Source organism: Echiichthys vipera, assembly GCF_963691815.1.
Source record: "Echiichthys vipera genome assembly, chromosome: X".
In the NCBI taxonomy this organism is placed as follows: Eukaryota; Metazoa; Chordata; class Actinopteri; order Perciformes; family Trachinidae; genus Echiichthys; species Echiichthys vipera.
In genome coordinates this window covers 40,550,066-40,574,081 of record NC_139825.1, presented here as the reverse complement: position 1 = coordinate 40,574,081, position 24,016 = coordinate 40,550,066, and the positions used below count along the sequence as shown (strand labels likewise).

Sequence of the window (24,016 nt, the reverse complement as noted above, 5' to 3'; positions counted from 1 at the left end):
CTCACAAAAAAAGCTTTTTCTTTTTGTTGTCGTTATCTAATTTCAAAAAGTGACTGAGAAGAAGCAACATATAAACAGCAAACTGCCAGGCTGAGTAGACTAATGTCAAGATTTTACACCATGAATAAACCCAGTGAAAGATCGAGTAAAGACTAAACGTATTGCAAAGCTTATGAGAGATTAAGCAAGAAGCGTAAACACTCAATATTAGCCTACATTGTAGGGATGCTTGATTATGGCAAAAAACAAAATCCTCATTACTTTGGTCAATATTGAGATCACAATTATTTAACACAATAACTTATTGACTTTTATCTGCACTTTGACAGCTAAAAGGCGCACAGGCCGACAGAAGAAGAGAACAGACATTGACTGACTGACAGAATGCTGTTTTAGCTGTATAGTTCCCACCACTGGAGCACAGAGTAAATTAAAACAACTTTATGTGGCTTAATGGGGGGCAAACATTTGATGATTCAAGTACATTGCCAGGCCATGTGTCAGGTGCCTGCTTATAGACGATGCAAAAATGATTCTCTGGCACTGTTGAGATGTTATGCAGGCTATTGTTTTCCAAGACTTCCTCCAACTCTTAAGAATGGAGGACAGAAGCTATATATATATATATATATATATATATATATATATATATATATATATATATATATATAGTATAATCAATATGGCCTGCCTGAGTTGCACCTGATGACTCTGTATTTACATCGCTTGGAGAAAATTAATAGCCATTAATATATACACACTTACAGATTTGTCTGCTTATTCAAAGATCTACGTTTGTCAACACATTTACAAATCTCAATACACTTGCAAATCTGAAGTACACATTTGCGTATTCCTGCACACATTCACAAATATCAGTACGCATTTAGAAATTATTTTACAAATCTGATTACGTTGAAAAGGTAAATCAAGAAGAAAATTAAAACAGAAATAGCTATTTATGTTGCATTCTATAAATCAATAAATTTCGACATTTTTTTACTAATATTTTGGAACATTGAAATTACTTATTTATGGAGCCATTTATTTATGTATATTTGATAGCTTCCGCCCTCCATCCAAGAGGTATAGATCAAGCAACTGGAAGAGTGCGACGGTTAATAAGTAGATGTCCAGGATGCAGGTTAAGGAGGCTTTGTTCTGTTGTTAAATGATTGGCCAAAAAAAAGAGTTGAGTTCAAATTCATGCTTTTGTTTTTTAGAAATGCCTCTACGACTTTTTGTAGAAGGTGTGGAAGAAGTGAACAACGACCTTAACATGACAGACACCTGCATGAAGCAAGTCAAAGACATGATGTTTCTTAAAAGATGAAGTGATGTTTTCATTCATTTGTCTTATTGCCAACACATCTCACAAAAAGACCCAAACCAACAATGTGTGAGTACCTCTATCAATACTTTTGGACTTCACTAAGCCCATTCATTACTGAAGTAATTTCCTGTAACAGGGGTTCTGTAGGTTTTAGCAAATGTTACTTAAACAAAATTGCTTTAGGGATAACGATGACCTGGACACATGAGAACATTCACAGGCTTACTAAAACAGGAGTAAATGTATAGTGGTAGCATTTGTTGGGGACTATGTGGGATTGACTCAAAACAAACTACAAAGACAATACTTCTTAGCAGGGTCTGTTGATTCTTGAAATCAGTCTGTGGATTTCTGACTTTAGTGGAAAGAAGAGGATGAAGGATGGAGGAATGCCTTCTTCCTTAACCCTTCTCAGGTGTTCACATTATGTCCCGAGCATCTCCGTATCTAAACATTGTTCTACATATTCAAGACAAGACTTGAATAACAGAAACATTGTGCTTATTTTCACTCTCACTCTCTGTAGCATTGTATGGTGACACAGGTGGCTGTGGGTCATCCTTCATTCGAGGGTCGTCCTCTATTCGAGAGATTGGCGGTTCGATCCCCAGATCCCCCACATATCGAAGTGTCCTTGGGCAAGACACTGAACCCTGTGCTGTGCATGGGTGTGTAAATGGGTATGAATGGTTAGATTGGATGGTATGTAGATGTCCTCTGCCATCTGTGTGAATGGGTGAATGTGACAAGTAGTGTGAAAGCGCCTTGATCAGTCAGAAGACTAGAAAGGCGCTATATAAGTACAAGTCCATTTACCATCAGCACATGTTCACAGGATCCATGTGCTGAACCAGCTGCTAAATTGGTGTGGTATGAGAAAAACACTTTATTCTGCAAACAGGAGGAGGTCCTGAAACCACAAAACCTATTGATCTATTGGGAAAAAACACTTGAGGCTCTGTGTCTGTAGGGTGTGTATCAACAGCCTTGTGTCTCTGACAGGGCCAGAATGAGCCAACTGTCTTCGTCTCTCTATGGATGAGAAGCAGAGACAAGGTGTACGGATAAGCGTTTTACTCTCCACCTGCTTTCCACCCAGACACCCTCTTCCTTCACCTCACCAAGGGTGGCTTTGAAGCCTGCAATACACCTCCTGATAGAAAGCTTTGTCTGTTTGAAAATCAACCCAACAAAGCACCCCCTGTGCTCCCCCTTTAGATCTTCTTTACCTGCATGCCATGGCAATTATGTTTAATATAAGAAAAACACCTTTTCCACCAAAATTAGTGCATATGTGAATTTTTTTAAACACAGGATAAGCAGCTAAATAAGTTTACATTGCCAGTAGACAAGTACGCACTGGAAAACACTAACACTCATCCAGTGATTACTTCTTTTTTATATCTGTTACTTATTCAGTCTGTCTATAAAACTCGTTACTGACTAATTTGGAATAATGTTTGAACATTGCTTGTCAAGGGATGGACAGAAATAGTGGCTGAGAGGCATGATTGGAGCGATGATCCAAATATGATCTCACTTGCATGTCTTGTAATTTAATCGCATCGCAGCTTTGGGGTAGATGCTTGATCTTACCCTGGCATACTATGCAAGCATCAACAGCTAAAGGTGATCTACTCGAAATACTGAATATTACCACCACACATCTCTTATCCCATTACATGAAATAACAAAATTCTTTCACAGCCATATGCACTCACATGCACATGCAGCCGGGCTGTCTATCGCAACAGCAAAAAAGCTTGGCGTAAAGTGACTTCATTCTCTGCTCAGGATGCCATTATGCCACCATATATTTACATAAAAAAATAGTTGTTTGCTGTTATGCTAATGAACAAAGGGTTATTGTTAAAAGACAGGGTTAAGTTTACATTACAGCTCTTTCCCCCATTGTGGAACCAGGAGAGCAAACAGACAGGGTTCTGTTGAGCGCCCATATTAAAAGAGTAGCAAACCATTTGGTAGTAGCAGTATAGTGGACAAGCTGGGGTGTAAGGTTTGACCTTGTCCTGGATGTATGAAGGGCCTGAGCCATTCGCTGCCTGGTAGGCTATTACCAGAGCCTTGTATTGGATTCAAGCCACAACCTGCAGAGGAAAGGTGGCACATGCCGATAGACCAGACCAGCTAGGAGGGAGTTGCAGTATAGTATATAATGTATATACGTATATATATATATATATATATATATATATATATATATATAATATATACTAGTATAGTAGTCAAGATGTGAGATGACAAGAACCTTCACCAAAACTTGCGTCGCCTTCTCAGTGATGGAAGGAAATTTGTGCTTCCACCTTGGTTTCAGACTGTGGAAAGGACCAAATGAGTTGGGTGTCATCTGAATAGCTGTGGTAGGAAAAGCCATGTGAGTAAAGAACACAGCCCAATGGCATGAGCTACAGAGAGAAGAGGATGGGGCTCAGAACAGGGACCTGAGGGACCCCAGTAGTGACGTTACAGGATTCAGACACAGATCCTCTCCAAGTAGCCATGCAAATGCATTCAAATTTCTTATAAGGTTATAACTTATGAGTTTAAATAACCTGCATGTGTATGCGTGCACAGTATGCCTGCGTTGTTATTTGATGGGTAAGATCTAGCATCAATCGAAAATAAGCGTGTCCAACCGGGTGTCATGTTTCCTTTGCTGCTGATCGGAGCTGGAGCCAATATACTGCAGAGTAATTTGTACCAGAAATGAATGCCAATTGTAACCTTCCCACTAAAAAAATTAGATGTTGGTTAGCATTTTCAAATGTCTAAAATCTACAATATGTGTGATATTAGTGCCCGAAATAGCCTAAGTGGTTGCAGTTGAGTTCAGCTCGCTGCTGTTCCCAAGATTTCAAGAACAGGCAGCTCTATCATGTGAAGGAGCGCATTAGGATGGTGGTGCTTCAAAGTGAAGGACACTCATGCAACAAATTGATTCTAGAGGACAGTGCATGCAGCTTTCCACCAGGGCTGCCCCAAGAAAAGGCAGGTATTCGCAGAGAAATATGTGCTTTTGGGGTAGGCTTATTTTACTATAAAAAGACTAACGTTCATAACAAATTTCACCACAGTTGTATTCAGGCTACATGCTTTTTAAAATATGAGGTTCAATGAAAGGTGGATTTGAGGGGAGGATTGGGTTTGGTGGTTGTGGTTCGAAGCACAGTTATTCATTCAGGGCCTCTACTTCAATCACTTCACATCTCATTTTTGCTTTGCTGCAGTTGCCATGCACTTTGGGACATGGCAACACACAACAGGAGCAGTCGCAGCACATTCTGCTGCTACACATAAGGCAACACCAGGTTCATAATCTCCTTGTCTCGCCGCAACAGTGAGCAAATGGATTTTTCAAATCGTGCTAATGCTTTACAGATGTCATCATGCATCATATACATTCAAATAAATGCTAATGGAGCCAGGATGCTCTACAGCCCTTGCTCCAGTGTCGTGTGATATTAATCTGAATTTATATTTAAAGATCACTGCATGATATTTCTTACTCTAATGGCCCATGTGCATATTTTTTCATGCATGTTCTTGTGTGTAATTATGATGCTATTTCATTATTTCTTGTGTAAAATGAATGACTGGTTTGAATATGACATTAATTATGCATGTTACTTGTAGCTTTTAACAAAGACATATATCTTCTGTTATTTTTCCACTGATTTTGACTGCCAACCGAAAAAAGACAATGGGGATTACCCATTGTCACCTAACCTAATAGTTGATGATAAATTAGCATGATTCTCTGATGTCTTCATTCCTTCAAATTGAAATACATATTTCCCTGCAGTACGGCCCATCATGTTTATAATCCTTGGAAACTTCGAGGTCTTCAATAGATTTTAAAATTAAGTTCTGTTGCTAAAGTGGGCATGTGATAGTCAACCAGTGAACATGGATGTTGGACTTTGTGGCATGCATGTTGAAAGAAAATGTCAGTTTAGCTCTTTAGAGCAGAGTTTACACAAAATTAATAAATACAAACAAAAACCTTCTTTCAAAGGGGAACAGCAAATGTGATTTTTTTTGCAGTAGTGTACTGCTTTTGAGCAGCATTTTACACCAAGAATAATAAACATATTGAGAGATCACATAAGTCTTATTTGTGATCTTTTAGTGACAAAGTAACACATCTTTTCTTCAAGGTTTGTGTACAGAGGAGATTTTTTTCAGCAGTAATGCCATGTACCACCCCACCCCCTTCGCCCCATGCCCTGCCGCCCCGCCGCCCTCTCCTGCCTTTGTTCTCATCACAACAAGCCCGGAGCAGATGGTGCTCTGCTTTGCTTGGCCGACAGTGACAGACAGGCGCTCTCAGCCAATAGTCTGCTGGGGAATCAGCTGACTGGTCTGGCCAGCGCCAGGTGTTTTTATCATTTTTCTTCTCCATCCGTAGGAGGAGCAGTCGGCGGCACAGCGGAGGAATATCGGGGCGACAAACCTGTCGGTGGTTGGTTGCAGCAGGTTGGAGATCTCAGCACCATGCCTCTCTCCGAGGCGCCCTGTGACTGATCGAATACACAAGCGACAACTCGCTGTGAACAGCCACCAGCTGATCCCTCTAGGATACAGGAATATGTGTTCTTACTTTGATAACATTGATATTGCTGTGTGTTGACGCGATCTGGATAAAGAACCCGTGCGCTTGGGAACATCGGACTGGAATGCAAACAAGGTGAGACCCCCTCAGGAAAGAAATACAGGGTTTCCACTGCTGTAGTGTTAGTTTCTTTATGAACTGCATTTTTGGATGGAAGAACATATGTGTTTAGTGATGTGGTCTGCAGCCAACGTTTAGCGTTGTAGATAATTGTTGTTTTCATGTTTAGAACTATGCATACTTTGTAAATATGTTTTCATTCATAACATATTTCCGTGCAAGGGCGATGCAATGAGTTAGGATTATTTAGGATGCAGACACTCAAGGGCATGCTCAGTTTTTTAAAGGCAGCCTGGTTTGACTGGCTAGATTTCAGGTTAAAAATCTGCTTTGAATCCCCATTAAAATATGTGACCTTACAGTATATTTGATCAAATACGTGTATCAACGCGTGAAATGTTATTCCACAGAGAACAAACTTTGATCTCGTTGCGTTGCGGCTCCTGCCGTGGCAGCGGCGTGCGCAACGCGTAAATGTGATTTGCATATTAATGTTAAAGTACGTCGGCAGATGTCTCGATTCCTCCGTTCTAAGCAAAAAGTCGCGGAGTCTTGAGACAGACAAGGCCCTCTGTAAAAGATGCTGGGGTGATAATGGGGTTGCATTGGCAGGGGGTCTATTGTGGTTCACCAACGCTGCTTCTGTCGCTGCAGCTGTTGCGCTTTTGTGAGGGAGACTGCTGACTTGCATCACTCAACTTTAGGCAGAGGGACATAGTCTACTATTGAAAGGTTAGGGTGATAGTGGTATTTATTTTAATGTGCAGAGTTTGCTTGTGCTCCGTTTCTGCCCACAGGACTCTATTTATGACCTCTTTTAACTACAAAGTGATGAGAGTCCTCTTTTCTTTGTGGACCTCTGGGCCAAATAAAGCACTTTAGAGGATAATAAACAGCTTAGTATCATTATGTACAGTTGCTTCTTGACTTCCCTGAGGTTTTAAGCCAAACTGCTATTGACTACCCATCATGTTGGAACCAAAACTGTTTCGTTATTATAAATTTTGTCTTGGTTGGTGCTGCAGTGCTGTTGTAAACACTAAACTGTTCATTAAAACTGAATGAACAGGATAGGGCAGATCACCTGATTGATTTCTTCTTTTTTTGTCTTCACTAAAGGGGGCCTCCTGCCTGTGTACACACATGCATACACACAACATACTGCACACTGAGGCACACAAAAACACTCAAGATATATATTTTTTAAGTTTTATCTTGACGATATAGTCTGACAATAGGGAGCGTGTGTCTGTGTTGTAGGCAGGTGTCTGTGTGTGTGTGTGTGTGTGTGGGGGGGGGGTTGTTAGGAGACAGCAGGGCTCATGGGAGGGGGTATAAGGCTTCACCCCCCCTCCCACACACACACACACACACACACACACACACACACACATACACACACAACATTTAGGTCCCAAGGGTATAAGAAAGGGTGTGGAGGGGGTAAGTGGGTGGGTTATTGAGCTCAGGCCTCCACCGTTATTCCTAGAAGGGCTGAGACATTAACCCTTTGTCCTAGACTACAGGTTTCAGAGACTAGGGTAGCACTTCAGCTCAACCTGCTGTCTATGATCTCCTAAACATCAATGTGTGCTCTGTAGCCAGTGCAACAGTTCTGACATTCACAGACACACCCGTGCAGCCCACTGACTCTGGGTAACAGAGGTGTGTGTGTGTGTGTGTGGTTGGACAACAAGGGCCCCTCCTGGGCAGCCCTCTGTGGTCATGTACACCCAGTAAGGTGCCAGGCAAGAAAGGGTAGATCAAGTCCAGCTGCTTGCATCACAATCCTAAAGGACATTTGCCTCACATACACAACATTATTATGCACTTAAATCATTCATGACCATCACATTTATGATACTGGAAGGGCCAACACAGATATCTGCCCCCTGTATGCTCTACCCAGGCTCTACCAAACAGAGAGTATTTCCAGCTATTGAGAATGTGTCTGACATTCGGATAATGTCCAGACCTGATTCATTGGACATTGTTTGGTGATGCACAAGAAAACATCCTTGTCAATAGGATCTAGGCAGCATTTATGAAAAGTCGAATCTGGTCTTCCTGCACATTTATAGGCAATCACTAAAGGTCAGATGGCAGAGGGCATTAATTGTAGCTGGTTGAAGGTAATTGTTGGTGGTTTAATCTTTAATTGTTACAATTATCTATGAAATTAGCTGCTCTACCCTTTACCTTTTAATCTTGCTAATTTCAACCCTTTTTTCCGATGGAAATACTTTTTATGATACTCCTCATTCAAAGTTGATAGCCTAATCATGAACTGTATGACAATAACTTAGGTGGGATTGTTGTGAGTTTGTGTTTTAAAAGACCAGTCTTTTAAGATATATAGACAGGTTCCTATCCTGTGTTTCAAATGTGTTTACACTGCAGTTTGCTCTTCTCACTATAACACCTTACTATCAGTTGTTCCACCAAAACATTGTTGTATAGTTTAGACCTTCAGCTTACCACAAATCAATCAGCTTGTAGAGAGGGTGAAGATTTCCACACAAGTGTCCCTTGACACTTACACTTCCTGGCTGAAGGTGAACTAGTTTGAAAGGCGCAGCAATCAAGCAGCTGTAAAATCAATACTACAAGTGTTGCTGATGAAGTGGCCCAGATGCCATCAACCAGGAGAGACCTAAGGTGAATCATCTAATGTGAAACCAACCAGAATGTACACCGGCATGCTCACACTTACTCTTATTTACACATTTACAAGAAATCCAACAGCTTGTGTGCAAGTATAACTCAACTTCCTCTTCAAATGATCATCTATCTGTCATAATGTGTGTTACTTAAAATATTTTTTGTGGATGTCAGGGCAAGCTATCCATAAACTGTACACACAGCATTGTTTCCCCTCTGCTGTACCCTGGATGGGTGAAAACAGTTCTACAGAAAATATGGGCCCATTTTTCAACTACTGCTAATTTGAGACTCTTGCATGAAAGCAGAGTGTGTTATATTAAATCCGTAGAGGGAGGAGATGGAGAGAGCATTAGAGGCAGGTGTGAGCACGAGCGAAAATATCACAAAAACTCATTTTGGGCACATTGAAGTCCAGATTTCTCCATCATGCTAGGAGAAAGATATATTTTACATATTATAGTCCGCAAGGAAGATTTTGATCTAACTGTTCATGTGCCTGCTGGAATCTGATTGGATATGTTTCACAAGAGTCTGTAATGTGTTTTTTTCTCCACTTATTCTTGTGTTAACATGCCAACAGATAAGGAAAGAGAGACAGTTGAGTTTTCACTTCATATATTAGGTGTTTCTTTCTCTTCATTTAGCCTTCTTGTCACAGCAGGTAGTTCTCTATATAACACATCCCCCCTGTTGAGTTTCCTTCTCACTCATCTTTTCTCATCTAATTCAGAAGTGTTTTTGTCACCTCTATTTTGTTCAGTTTGTGACAATATGTCTTTATAGGCTCCCTGGGGTTGTTTATCTCACTTTCTCCACCTGTAATTTGTTTTCCCACATTTCTGTTATCATTTTTTATTTGTGTGCAGATGAGTAAACTAAAGCTCTAAAGCAAACTTGGGCTAGTGGGGTTATATTTGTGTCTCCCCAGAGAGGCCTATAATGCAAGACTCTTGTTATCCAGTTGAAATCATATTTTCATTTTCTCATGTCACTCTCAATTCTTATCACATTCAAGGAAGGATTTTCTTGACGATGAGCCCGAGTGTCCTCCGACTGACTTGGATAGTAATTTGAAAACTGAGCCTTGGACTTAGTCAATCAGAGTGGTTCAGAGGGAGACTTCTACTTTAACTAGCAAAGGGCTTTCACATCTTCCGTCACTCACATATCACCCTGGATTATTTAAACTTTGATACATAGAAGAAAATGCTTACTTTCCTCTTGTCAGTACGCATCACATACATGTTTTTTACAGTACATAAGAAAATTGTACATTCAAAAGCTATTTCTGGTAAAAAAAAAAATCCTATTCTGGAAAAGAAGGTTTTCAGGTGCAGGATTAATAAATCTCACTGAGGCAAAAATCAGGAAAAAGATCTGAACCTTGCGATTTTAATCATGCAACATTTGTATGAATGTATTTATTTCGGAAATTTCTGTTCCCTTTCATGCATTAACATTTCACAATTAAAATTTCTAGTAGCTTTTAATACAGTCTGCATATATTTTCCCTGATTCTAGCCACCCTACATGATCATATGAACTTAAGTCATTCAGACCATGCAAAGGTTCCCATCTTTGGAGGTAGCCTATTGAACTAGGATCCACTGTAGTTACCAGCAACACTGGCCACATGCTCACACCATAACAACACAATACATGAGGCCTAAAACAATGTTGTATTAGTGCTGTTACTTAAGGGGAAAAATATAAAAACACACATATATATGTATGAAAATCTACTTTCTCAAATTCATCAATTTTGAGCAGCATACAGTAATTGAATTTAATACAGTGAAAACATGGTCTCCTGCAGCCATTAAACATACCATTATGCAATGGATATGAGCAAAGGTGTTGATTCTTCAGAAGAAAATAGTTCACACATAAAAGTAATGTCTGTAGATGATCGAGAATAATATTGTCGTGTGTTAGAATAGTTTACAACATCATATTAAAAACATAATTCTTATTTAGTTACTATACTATACTTAATTATTTTACTTTTCCAAAGTGCTCACGCTGTACACCAAATCCAGCGTAAAATTACCATGTAGTATTTATTTTTGACACAGATAGATTTAGTCAGTATTATGTTGTGAATAATGTAGTATATAGTGTCAGGTATGTGCGCCCTGTAGTAGTTTATCACTGTGACTGCTAAACTGGGTTTGACTGCTGTGTATTTGTGTCACCATCATGTCACATCACCCAGTGTGATTCTTCACCTCAGGGTTAGATTCGGTGACTTAATGATCATATTAGCAACCTGTTTGACTATAAATATGGACATTATGCACAATGCTGTAACTGCCACTACATAAAGACTGGGATGCAGCAGGTGCATTCAGTGGATGCCTAAATTGAAACTTAATAAATAATAGCGTGAGTATAATGGAAATCACTGCACTGCATAAATAAATAGTCTAAATAGCTTTTGGTTCATAGACTCTCATGGCATGCAGCTTGTTGTTACAACCTGCCATTTAAAATTTAAATGCTTATTCACTTAATTTCCTTTGACATCATAAAAAGTAATGTTTTTTTACCATAATAAAATCTTAATGCATTTCATCCAGTTCATCAGAGCTCTTTCTGCTACATTAACTTTGTATTGTTAATTAGCATCAATGCTCTAACCACTTACGTCGACCACCAGCAGAACCCAGCATTGACAACAATGCATTTGTTAAATTTGGATCATTTAAAAAGTATGAAATGATTATGTGAATATGTATCAATGTTAGATTAGGGTAGATAAAGGAGATATGGAGGCGGATGGGGGGGTTGGGGGGGGGTAAAAACGAGATAAACTCAAAGACTAAATGACTGAAAAGTATACTAATATACTACCCCTTGTCTAAAGGATGAGACATTTACATATTCAGATTACAAATCCAATTTTATGGATTCAGTGTTAAAATACCTGCCCCACTTGTGAGTTATGTTTTTTTGATGAATAAAAACTGTATTACAGTTACACCCCATAACAAAGCAATACAAAGTTTTGCTGCATCTTACAGCAGTTATTGTTGAATGGGGCTTTAGACAACAGAGTTTAGGTCTTAAACGATTGGTGTTTATTTCAAGTACGGTATTCATGTCACAGGTTCAAAGGTGGCCGTGGTTACAACCTCACGGTTTCCTGCCTTCCTGCCTTTGATGTTGTGTTGTGTTCTTTCTCCTGCTGTGTTTTCAGCTTTCCTGTGGCTCTGGGGATCACTATGGGTCTGTGAAGCCTGTGTCAGGATGTCCCCGACAGCTTTTAGTTGTTGCTGAAAACTAACAGGATGTTGACACTGAATTTTGTTTTTGTTTTTTTAAGTTCTCATAATTACATCAGAACAACTTTTTATATATATTTTGGCTAACCTACTTTTCACAAGTTTGTCATATTGTGTTTTCTCTGTATTAACTGGGATCAGAAACGTCTTTATCTTACATTACAGGGGAGCAAAGTCAAAGCTATTTGCATGTACCGAATTGGGAGAATCTAAGATTAACCTCATTTGTGGTAAATAAATGACGAAGAATGTGAGAGCAAGCAATTACGTATTTAAACATATGGCTTAAAATATTGATGCATTGTATACATATATATTAGAATAAACTAAAAAAAATGTTTTTAAATATCTTATTTTAAATATAGCTTCTGTATTCCAACATTTTTTTTTCAATACTGTAACAGATTTTAATTATTTTATATTGTATTGGGACAAAATAAAAAACAAGCACTTAAGGAATTATATTCATAATGAGATTACCATTGTATTAAGAATCCTCCCACTGGATGTGTCTCAGATTCCACTGATATGTTGCTTTTAATCAAAGTGCTAAGTGACCTGCTTTTCTCCTCTGGGTTTCAATCCAGTACACTGCCTCAAGCTAATCTAAACTTCAGTATCTCCATACATTAATCCTGACTAGTGCAGCAATCGTCCCAATATACAGTTATTTAGCCCTTAAGAACAAGATACTGTACTATCCCTGTTTCACCCATGCTCCGCCCTGTCCCATAGGGAACCCTCAGTATAGGAGGAGCAGAGACGTGTTCCTGTCTCCCTGGTGCTGTTGCCAGGCAGTTTGCATTCAGATGAATTAGTCAGCTCTCTTGTTTGAAAGCCTCTTAAGTGCTATCTTCTTAAGCTGGTGTTGACCACAAAGCTGTGTGGTGAAGAAGGCCATGGTACTGAGGTGCTGCCGCATGGCTCTGCATTGTGTAGTGCCTCCTATTAGTAAATGGACTGAATTGAGTTTTGGGATCTATGTTGTTGTAGGATAGTGCAAAGGCTTGTTGAAGATATGCGTGCAACCTAATCCTGCTTATATATAATGCTGAGGGATAAAACTCTTGCATAGAAACAATATGTCTATATGTATTTTCATATGCACAGAATTATCCAGTGAGTGTGACACAATAAGACAAAAGGAATATGATAGGCATGATTTATTCCACATCATCATAAACAAAACTAAGAGTCCCGTGAGGGTGCTTGGGAACAATGGTGCTTGGAGATTAATATCACCATGCTTAAATGCATAAAATGTCTAACATGCAGATGTTTAGTAGGTATAATGTTTAATATGTTCAGCATCGTAGTTTAGCAATATAAGCTCGTATATAATTAGCAGTACAGCTTGTTGATTCCAAATTCAGTAGTTTTGCAGTATTTGGCCATTAACCAAAGTACTGGAACAATTAAGATTTTGATATTGTAAAGAGTGAAACTATCTTTTTTTTTATAAAGAAGGTCAGGGTGCTATATGAATACTTTGGAAGTATCAAAGTGTTCAATCCACAGAGAAATGCAAAAGCTGTATTTAAAAAGTGCCTTTAAATGATCCTAAGAAGTTCTATGTGGTTGTGATGTCACAACTAAAATATACAAAGGTAGAAACTATTGCTACAGTGCCGTACAGTCATTCTCTGACTGTAATGACGTGCAAAGATGCAAAGAGCACAGATGCGAAAGACCGGTAAATGCTGACCAGTCAGAGCAGACTGTGTTTTTTTCAGGAGGGGGACTTAAAGACACAGGCACTAAAATAGAGCATTGCAGACAGAGGTTGAATACAGGTGGGGCGGCAGTAACTCAGTCCTAGGTGACTTGGCTGGGAACCGGAGGGTCGCCGGATCGAGTCCTTGTGTGGACCATGAATGGAGCCTGGACTGGTGGCTGGAGAGGTGCCAGTTCATCTCCTGGGCACTAGTGAGGTGCTGTTGAGCAAGGCACCGAACCCCCAACTGCTTGGGGCGCTTGTCACTGGCCTGTGTGTGTGTAACCTGAATAATAATAATGGAGTGAAAAACTCGAATTTCCCCATTGCGGGACTAATAAAGGAATTCTTCTTCTTCTTCTTCTATTTAGACGGCAGTAAAACAATATACAAGTCTGAAGCTGAAAATTAGCATATTTCCCCTTAAGTGGATTTACAAAGTAATTACAATTCATCGAAAGGGAAATATGAATGTCTGTAGCAAATTGAATGGAAATCCATCAAGTGGTAGTTGAGGCATTTCTGTCAAAACTACAAATGTAGCGCTTGAGGAAAAATCAGGAGGATCGTTGTCTGGGGACCATTAATGTCGAAATATCGATGAGAAGAGCTGAACGCTGACTTCAAATCACAAATGTATTCAGATGTTTCTATCCCAGTCCAATCTTCATCAGATGGAGATGTTGACCATGAAATAATCACCACCGTATATATATATATATATATATATATATATATATATATATATATATATATATATATATATATATAACTGCCAGCCAACATCCCCCTTTCCGCATCCATAATTAACCTCGGTGTTAAAATGGATCCTCAACTCTCTTTTGACACCCTCATCAAACACATCTTTAAGACATCCTTCAACCACCTCAGGAACATTTCCAAACTCCGTCCATCACTCACCCTGGCAGATGTAGAGAAGCTCGCCCATGCCTTTGTCTCCTCCACACTCGATCACTGTAATGCGCTACTCATCAGGATCTCTGGCTAAAGCATTCAAAGGTTGCAATACATCCAGAACAGTGCTGCCAGGATCCTGATGAGGGTACGGAAACCCAATCACATCAACCCCATCCTGAATCTCTTCAGTGCCTCCCTGTCCCTCTCAGAATCGAGTACAAGGTCTCTCTCCTCATCCACCAGTGTATTCTCGGGCATGCCCCCCTATACCTGAAGGAACTCCTCAACCCCCAGAACCTCCTCACACTACCTCCATTCTGGTATCTCAAACACCCTCCAAGTCCCAAGAACCAAGCTCTGCACCATGGGTAATCAGGCCTTTTCCTTGGCTGCTCCTAGGTTATGGAACACCCTCCCTGACCCCCTAAGGGCCCCACAGACTACAGATGCTTTTAAAACAGACCTTAAAACCTTCTTGTTCACCAAAGCATTTTGCTAAATGTCTTTTAGATGTTCTCCTTTTAACTTATTACTTACTTTTCATTTTACCTTTTATTTTTATATTGTTTCTATTCGGCTCTATAGCACTTTGAGATTGATGAATGTAAGTGCAATACAAATAAAATGTAGTATTTATGTTATTATTATTATGATGATGTTGATGTTGACGATGACGATGATGATGAGGATGAGGATGAGGATGATGATGCAGGTGTGGACTATCCAACCCATCCAGAGTGATAAACATCTTATAACAATTAACAATTCAAGTATGCAATGAAAACCCTCTCAAGAACACATCAATCCCAAAATAGAGTGCAAAGACAATAATAGTGTATAATGAAAGTGTACTTAATCATATCTCAATATATTTAAAAAATAGTTCTAATTAACATGAAAGGAAACTGGCCTTGGATGTCTTGGCAATATTTCAGGGAAATCCATCCAATATTTCAGTCTGGACCAAAGTGGCGGGCTGACAGAGACCAAGATTGCCAAAAAATAAATAAATGATATGTCTATAATGCACATGTATTCAAAGATAGTTAGAGGTTTAAAATATAAGACTGTCATTGAGTAGAAGTGATCTATTGTTTGCCAGAATGAATGCTTTATCTTCCAAGTCACTGGAGTAAGTATTACTGCCATATGGTTAAGCAGATGCCCATGGTACCTCTTGTGAGCTTGCATCCTCTGAACCAAGCAACTGAGCTAGATCAGATTCTTTAGTCATAAGTCTTAGAGTTAAAAAAAATTCTGCTGAAAGTTTTGACAATTTTCCTCTGTACCTAATCATCCCAGAAAAAAATCCTGCTGAAAACTTTTTTTCATGTTTGCCCTAAATTCAGAATGCTGAAGACATTAATTATTTTAACATTATTAAAAATTGAGACACATCTTTTTTTACTTTCTTTGAGGCATGGTACATACTAATATCCAATAGTGTTTAATGATGTTCAGAGAAGCTAATGATCGAGTCCTTATGGACCTGATGGATAGATGAAAGCCCTCAAAGGAATTTAATCTGTTTCCAAGTAGTTCAGAGCAGTGATTTTTGCAGGCATTGTAATGAGCTGAACTTGCATATTCTCAAAACTGTTTATGTTGCACATAACTCAGTCTCATAAGGATAGCAGGAAAGCAGTTGCTGTTCTTATTCAGTCTGTTGTCTTAGGTAATTGCATCATTTACAAGATCAAGAAAGGTTATGTGATAATCTAGTAATTGTTACATGTTGAAAGACCAGAGTCTTCATTAATGCTAACTGCTCTGTGAGCTTAGACACAGAAGTGCTTTGAGCTAAATGTTAATGTCAAAATGCCAACATGCTCACAATGACAACAGTAACATGTTTATATTTAGCGAGTATTTGTTCATAAACTGAAGTATTAGACAGATTTACATTTTGAAATAATGGTGATGCCAAATTCCATTGCAATTCATTCAATAATAGATATTTCAATCAAAACCACAAATGTCAACCTCAAGCTGGCACAGGAGGAAAAGTAATGGGCTCATCAAAGTCATGAGGATGTATCCTCTCAGAACCATATATGATTGTACAAAATTTGATGTCAATCCATCCAATGGTTGAAATATTTCAGACGAAAGTGAAAGGATGACCAACTCACGGGATGAAAGGACCTAGGATAAAGCTTTTCACAAGATATCCGAGTAACTGGATTTGACCTGTTGGTGGTGCTGGAAGTAAAGATCAGGGACTCACCAACATTAAGCGATGTAGAATTCATCCTCTGGAATGTGAGAAGATTTTCATGCCAATCCATCTTATAGTTGTTGGGATATTTCAGTCTGGATCAAAGTGGTGGACTAGCTGAACAACATTGCTGTGAACATAAATGTGTATTGTATATCCTCTTCATTATTAACATGGGATATACACTGTTGGCTGTATAATAACATGTTCTTCCTTTCTTTTCCAGATTATTATCGGGCTGCAAGATCTTGATCTACCCTCTGCTTCAACCCCTTACCATTCCACTGAACTGAAAGACCTAATCAGCAGAAAGTCTGGTTGATGACTGTAACACACTTTCTCCCAAAATTATCTGCCACTCCTCCTGTCCTACTCAAGCATGGCTAGACGGAGGTTAGACTGCTTACTTCTAGGCCAGGTGTTCGCGGGGCTGATGTTGGTATCTATAGGACTCTGCTTTGTCCAAAGCAATGAGTGCCCTCAGCTGTGTGTATGCGAGATCCGGCCCTGGTTTACCCCCCAGTCCACATACAGAGAAGCAATCACTGTGGACTGCAATGACCTTCGCTTAACACGCATCCCTGGAAACCTCTCCAGTGACACTCAGGTTCTCCTCCTACAGAGCAACTACATTGCCAGGACCAATGACGAGCTGGAGCAGCTCTTCAACCTGACTGAGCTGGACTTATCCCAGAACAACTTCAGTAGCATTCGGGATGTTGGTCTTACCAATATGTCCCAACTTACCACGCTTCATCTGGAGGAGAATCAGATCACGGAAATGCCAGATTTCTGTCTGCAGGACCTTAGCAACCTGCAGGAGCTCTACATCAACCACAATCAGATCAATGCCATCTCTCCCAATGCCTTCTCTGGTCTCCACAACTTGCTCAGGCTTCACCTCAACTCCAACAAGCTCAAGACCATCAACAGCCAGTGGTTTGAATTTACACCCAACTTAGAGATCCTCATGATTGGGGAGAACCCTGTTGTTGGAATAATGGACTTTAATTTCAAGCCATTGGGCAATCTTAGAAGTCTGGTTTTGGCCGGGATGGATTTGACAGACATCCCTGGAAATGCCTTTGTGGGACTTGACAATCTTGAGAGCCTCTCTTTCTACGACAATAAACTGGTCCAAGTTCCTCAGAGAGCCCTTCAGAAACTACCTAACCTGAAGTTCTTGGATTTGAACAAAAACCCAGTTCACAAGATTCAGGAAGGAGATTTTAAAAACATGCTGAGACTGAAGGAGCTGGGTATTAATAACATGGGAGAGCTGGTTTCTATTGACCGATATGCTCTGGACAATCTACCTGAGCTCACAAAGCTGGAGGCTACAAACAACCCCAAGTTCTCATACATTAACCGTCAGACCTTCCGTGATGTCCCAGCCTTGGAGAGTCTAATGCTCAACAACAATGCCCTGAATGCACTCTATCAGTCCACAGTGGACTCTCTCCCGAACTTGCGTGAGATCAGCATCCATAGCAATCCTCTGCGCTGTGACTGCGTCATACAGTGGATGAGCTCCAACAAAACCACTGTACGTTTCATGGAACCTCTGTCCATGTTTTGTGCCATGCCAACAGAAGTGAGGGGTATGCATGTACGGGAGGTGCTGCAGAATAATTTAGTAAACCAGTGTCTGCCCCTGATTTCCCATGATACTTTCCCAAGCCACCTTAACCTTGACATTGGCATGACCTTGGACTTGGACTGCAGAGCCATGTCCCAGCCTGAGCCTGAAATCTACTGGGTGACACCAATGGGGAACAAGGTAATGATGGACACCCTATCTGACAAGTACAGTCTCAGCAGCGAAGGGACATTGAGAATTTCTCATATCCAAGTAGAAGACTCTGGCAGATACACCTGTGTGGCTCAAAATTCACAGGGAGCTGACACAAGAGTGACAGCTATACGGGTGAATGGCACTCTGTTAGACAGCACTCAGCTTATGAAGATCTACGTCAAACAAACAGAATCTCACTCTATCCTAGTCTCTTGGAAAATAAACTCCAATGTAATGACCTCTAACCTCAAGTGGTCGTCTGCCACCATGAAAATAGACAACCCACATATTACTTACACTGCCAGAGTACCTGTTGATGTCCATGAGTATAACCTTACACATTTACAACCAGCGACTGAGTATGAGGTGTGCCTCACCGTCTCCAACATCCACCAACAAACACAGAAGTCGTGTGTGAATGTGACAACAAAGCAATCAACCTTCGCTGTGGAAATATCTGACCAAGGGACCAACACTGCTCTGGCAGCAGTTATGGGAACTATGTTTGCAATCATCAGTCTGGCCTCTCTGGGAGTGTACATTGCCAAGAGGTGGAAGAGGAAAAACTATCACCATTCTCTGAAAAAGTACATGCAGAAAACCTCGTCAATACCACTAAATGAGTTGTACCCTCCTCTTATCAACTTGTGGGAGGCAGACAGTGAGAAGGAGAAAGAGGGCTCATCCGAGACCAAACCCAGTCAGGTGGACACCACACGCAGCTATTACATGTGGTGAGGTCCACTTTATCCATCGGGAGGTATAGAGACATGTTTCTTTCAGGAGCACAAATATACATACTTGCTTCTTTGTGTAAGTGAACAAAGTCATGTATTTCTTTCATGTTTCCTCTTTGTTTTCTTCCATTCACTCAGACTTGCTCTTTAAAGCAAACGACGAACCGAGATATTCAGATCTTTAGTTTAGCATATTGCCTTTTTACCTCACACCCATTTTGACACACAATATGGCAGCTTTGTTTAGCTTCCTGGACTTAGTAGTCACTGTGCTTTATTTTTAGTACTTGTTTAATGAACACAGCATGAGCATTGTCACGGATTCAGTATACGCAAGCAAAGGAAAAGCTGAAATCCAACCTGTTTTTGACATGTTTCTATGGCAGAACTGTTAGAGACTGCCATCTTTCTTTCTCTTGTAAAACAGTTTCACTGTTGACTGTTGTGCACTGAAATATATATACTAATTTGTCTCTCAATTCAAATATAAGCTGACAAAGTATGTTTAGACTTGATATACTGTCTATTGAATAATGTTAGCAATTCCTCTGTAATGTTGTATCAGCTATGACTTGAGTTATTTTGTACATTAAATAATTATAATAACATAATAAGAATGTTTGATTTAGACTTTACGTTTGCAGAGCAGCTACTGTAAACCAGCAATAGAAATATGAATGTTATGAACTAGGTAAATAGATGTAAGGCTTTTTAAATTTCTTAAATATTTCTTTTATTTTGCTAGAATATGTCTACAATCACTGGTTTTGCTGTGGTTTACACACACAAACATGTTGTTTATTGAGGAGCAAGTTAAATAAAATCTTCTTTGCTCGTATTTTTCAAACCATGATTTCAACATCAAGTGTCTTTTTTATAGATAAGTGAATTGTGTATCTGAATATGTAATAAATATGCTTTATATAACAGGTTGAAAGTAAAGGTTTAAAAGCTTAAATTGATGTTGCAGGGAAAAATCATAATTTCCTTTTACTACAGGATTTCATGAATTTTAGGGTGATAGGCATAGCTGTAGATGTTTGGTTACCTCAGTGTTGATAAAGAGAGAATGGACGATGCAGACTGCAGTGTTTGCCTCTGCAAAGCAATTATCAGAGAATAATTTAAATTCTGTTCCAGGTACAATATAATTACCACACAATATGCCTCAGCGTACATACAGTAACTTCAAAAACAAAGACATTTATCACTTAAAACCAAGACAGTGGTGCCTGCATGGTTTGTCCACTGACTGTTTTATAATACCATACATACCTCTGTATCTCCAAGGCTTAAGAGAAGAAGCAATATAGGGAGTATAATTTAGCTAAAACAAGATTAAAGGAGGAGGTGATAATGGATAATGGAAAGTTACAGCAAGTACAAACTGCAGCATTATTTGGCACCAAGCAACCATTCTATAGTCAGCCAAATTTTTCATACTGTCAGCATTTTGTATTGTTCGTGGACGGTACATTTACAGTGTTTACAGTACGTCAAATTTCCATTTGATATAACATTAAAGGTAGAATTTCTTCCTCTCTTTCAGTAAAAAAACATGAGACAACCTTGTTTCCCTGCAAAATTTAGTGAGACAGTAATTTGTTGAGTCCACCACAATGCAAATCCTAATTTCAGCTCCTCACTGTCTAGAAAAGTTTGTATACATGCTTATTTCCTGTGAAGTATCCAAAACTGATGCATAGAGTTAATAGAGTTGAGCAATGAATAGCAAATAATTCCACAATATAACAACTTACAATCACATCTTTATTTGTGTTAATAAAATATATATTTATTTAAATACTCTCATGATAACTGAACAAACTCCAACTGCTGGTGAAGGCCATGAGATGCAGCTAAAAGCTCCGGAAGAAATCAGGAAGGCATAAAAATGTTGGCCACGTACAGATTCATAAACATTTAAACAATCTTAATATCATGATAGTGTGTTAAACACAATGTATTGATTGTTTATAAATGCTTATAAATTGCTAATAAATGCTAATTAGGGGGTTAAAAAAGAGTGTTACTGATAAAGTCCCTTGACTAATGTCACACTATTGTCAGTAACTGATTTGTGTGCACTGTGCATGATGAAATGGATTAAACACTATCTCATAGTGGTCAGGATGTGAGGAGAAAGAAAGAAAAATGTCAGTGAATGCCATGGACCCTTTAGGGAGACCCATTTCTTGTGCTGAGAATGATGGACAGAGGAGGGCACAGCAGCAGTAGTCTGGCATTTGTTAAACATTTAAAAAATCCAATGCTGTCCTTTTATCTGCACTGAATGGACAAGCCTTTATTCCATCTCAGTGGGTATCCTAGTAACAGGCCGGATATCAGCTCATTGGGACAGCTATCAATGAAAGCTTTTGAAACCGTGTGCTAGAGCCTGCACCATGTCCCATCCCAGTGGCCTGTTTCCATGACAACCCTTCCCTCCATCCACCTGCGGGTGTTGGCAGCCAAGTGAGAGAAGTCCCCAGAGCCTGAAATACCACTGACAAGGTCAACACCCCGCAGGTGGGACACTACTAAGACATCATGTATGCGTTCAAAGGTGTGGAGGGAGAAAAAGCTGCATCTTTGCACTGCAGGTAAAGAATGGCACAGAGCGCTCCTAAGCTGGGCTTCATGACTCTTTTTCTATTGTCATGCTTTAGGTGAACTACGCTTGTACGTAAAACTGCAGCTGAAAACGTATGATTCTGTACTAGAAACAAAATATCACTATGTAAATATTTTAGTTTTTAAATATTTTTTAATTTTCAGCTGATTTCAAACCTGCTGCAGTCGCTGGAAGAAATTAATCTAAAATTAATCTCTGTCCAGTGAGAAGGCAGGAGGAAGCCAGAGCCTGAAGCTCTTTATTCACTTAAAGCCGAAAAGATTGAGAGTCTGCTTTAAGAGCAGAAGATAAACCAAGGAGAGGGTGAAGGAGTAGTTGAACTTTAAGTACAGGAGAATGAATCCATCCATCACTGCTGGCAACACAGCTCTTCTGCTCCTGATGGTGTTGCTTCAGTAGGAAATATGCTTCTTATTGACCATTTGCTAAGTCCCCCTGCCTTAGTTTCTTTTTCTATATCTGCCAAGCTTTCCTTTACTCAAACAGCACCTATGTGTATGTGTTTAACAATGTCCTTGACTTCAGACAGAGGTAGACAAAAGCAGCTTTTTGTATTTATAGCCAGACAAAATTACATATCACTTCCAGATTTCAGCTTGTGCTAACATTAGCCCTATGTCTTAGTTCAAAACACTTCATACAATGGATGGCGAATTCTCGATTCTGATTGGCTGCAGGGTGTCTGTAAAAAAGTGTTGATGGACACTTGCTATGAAGTTCCACTGAAACTGCCTGTTGACCTTTCTAATTTAATGTGCCTCCATTTACAATGTATTAGCAACACAACGAGCCAACATGTTATTCACAACACTGAGCAATAGTATCTGTAGTCCTTCAGTCATCTGAACACCACAGGATAGGGACTGCTGCAAGAAGTAGCCTACACTGCCCCTCTGAACATACTAATAATTTGCATCACATAACATATCATCTTACATCCCATTTCCTGTTTACTACAGGCTGCAGCAGACATAGCAACATATGGTATATCATTTGTTCATGAAAATCTTGATATTCATTTGGGGACAACGTGGCTGGATAGCTTGTTAAACATACTGTTGAATCGTATTTACTGTTAGTCAACCGTACACAAAGTTAAAGACTTTGAATCTATCTAGCATAACATTAGCTTTAGCTTTCTGGCTCAGCTAAAAGGTTCAATGACAGGGCTATTCAACTGCTGGCCCCTGGGCTGGATCTGGCCCGCGAGGGAATATTTACTGGCCCTTTAAGTAGAAGCTTATGTGAAAAAGTAATTCCATGGCCGCTGTTCCTCTCTCGTATCTATCTCAGTGCAACTGTCTCAGAGCGAGAGTAGAAGGGAAAAGAAAATACTCAAATAAAGAACAAGAGCCTCAAACTTGTACCTTAGTTCAATAACTGAGTGAAAACCTCTGGTTAACAGGTATGTTAATCTAATTAGGATTGTTTTTTGACAAGGTTGTTGCACTTTGAGTTGGTCTATGACTACTATTTACATGGATAATAAAAAGACAATATACAGTATGCATTCCTATGTCGCTGTAGTGTGTTACAATATCCATTAATGTGATGTTCATATTTTTCTGGCCCCTGAAACTGGATCATTTTCACCAAACGGCCCCAATTCCAAATCAATTGAATAGCCTTGTTCTATGAGCTGAGCTGACTAGAAATATCTCCTGTTGCCAAGTTGTATCTACAGTCCGTCCTATTTATAGAGCAGTGATTAACGTTTTCATATCATAAAAACCTTAAGAGAAGGGAATGATTATTCCAGGTATTAGTCAAACCCTCGGGTGTTACCAGGTAAACTGAGTTATCTTTTGAAAAAACTTTAAGTTTGATTGCAAAACACCTGAAAATAAACATGAATGGTCTTTAAAAAATGTGTTTTGGTAATTGCCCTAGGTATCATAAATAAATGGACAATGGGGAACGTCCAGCGGACATTTTAATGTTCCAAGCTGACTTATTTAATAAAGAGAATCTGATAGAAATGGGTCTTAAATGTGCACTATATAACTGTATATACTACATGTACAT

General features: G+C 39.5%; 1 protein-coding gene across 1 annotated transcript; it reads left to right on the top strand.

Moving 5' to 3' along the window:
• Nucleotides 1–17,203: 17,203 nt before the first annotated feature.
• lrrn1 (leucine rich repeat neuronal 1) lies at nt 17,204–19,357 on the top strand (the record flags this gene model as incomplete). Its single annotated transcript, XM_083938935.1, has 1 exon — nt 17,204–19,357. The coding sequence occupies one exon, from the start codon at nt 17,204–17,206 to the stop codon at nt 19,355–19,357; it is 2,154 nt and encodes a 717-aa protein (XP_083795061.1).
• Nucleotides 19,358–24,016: the final 4,659 nt, after the last annotated feature.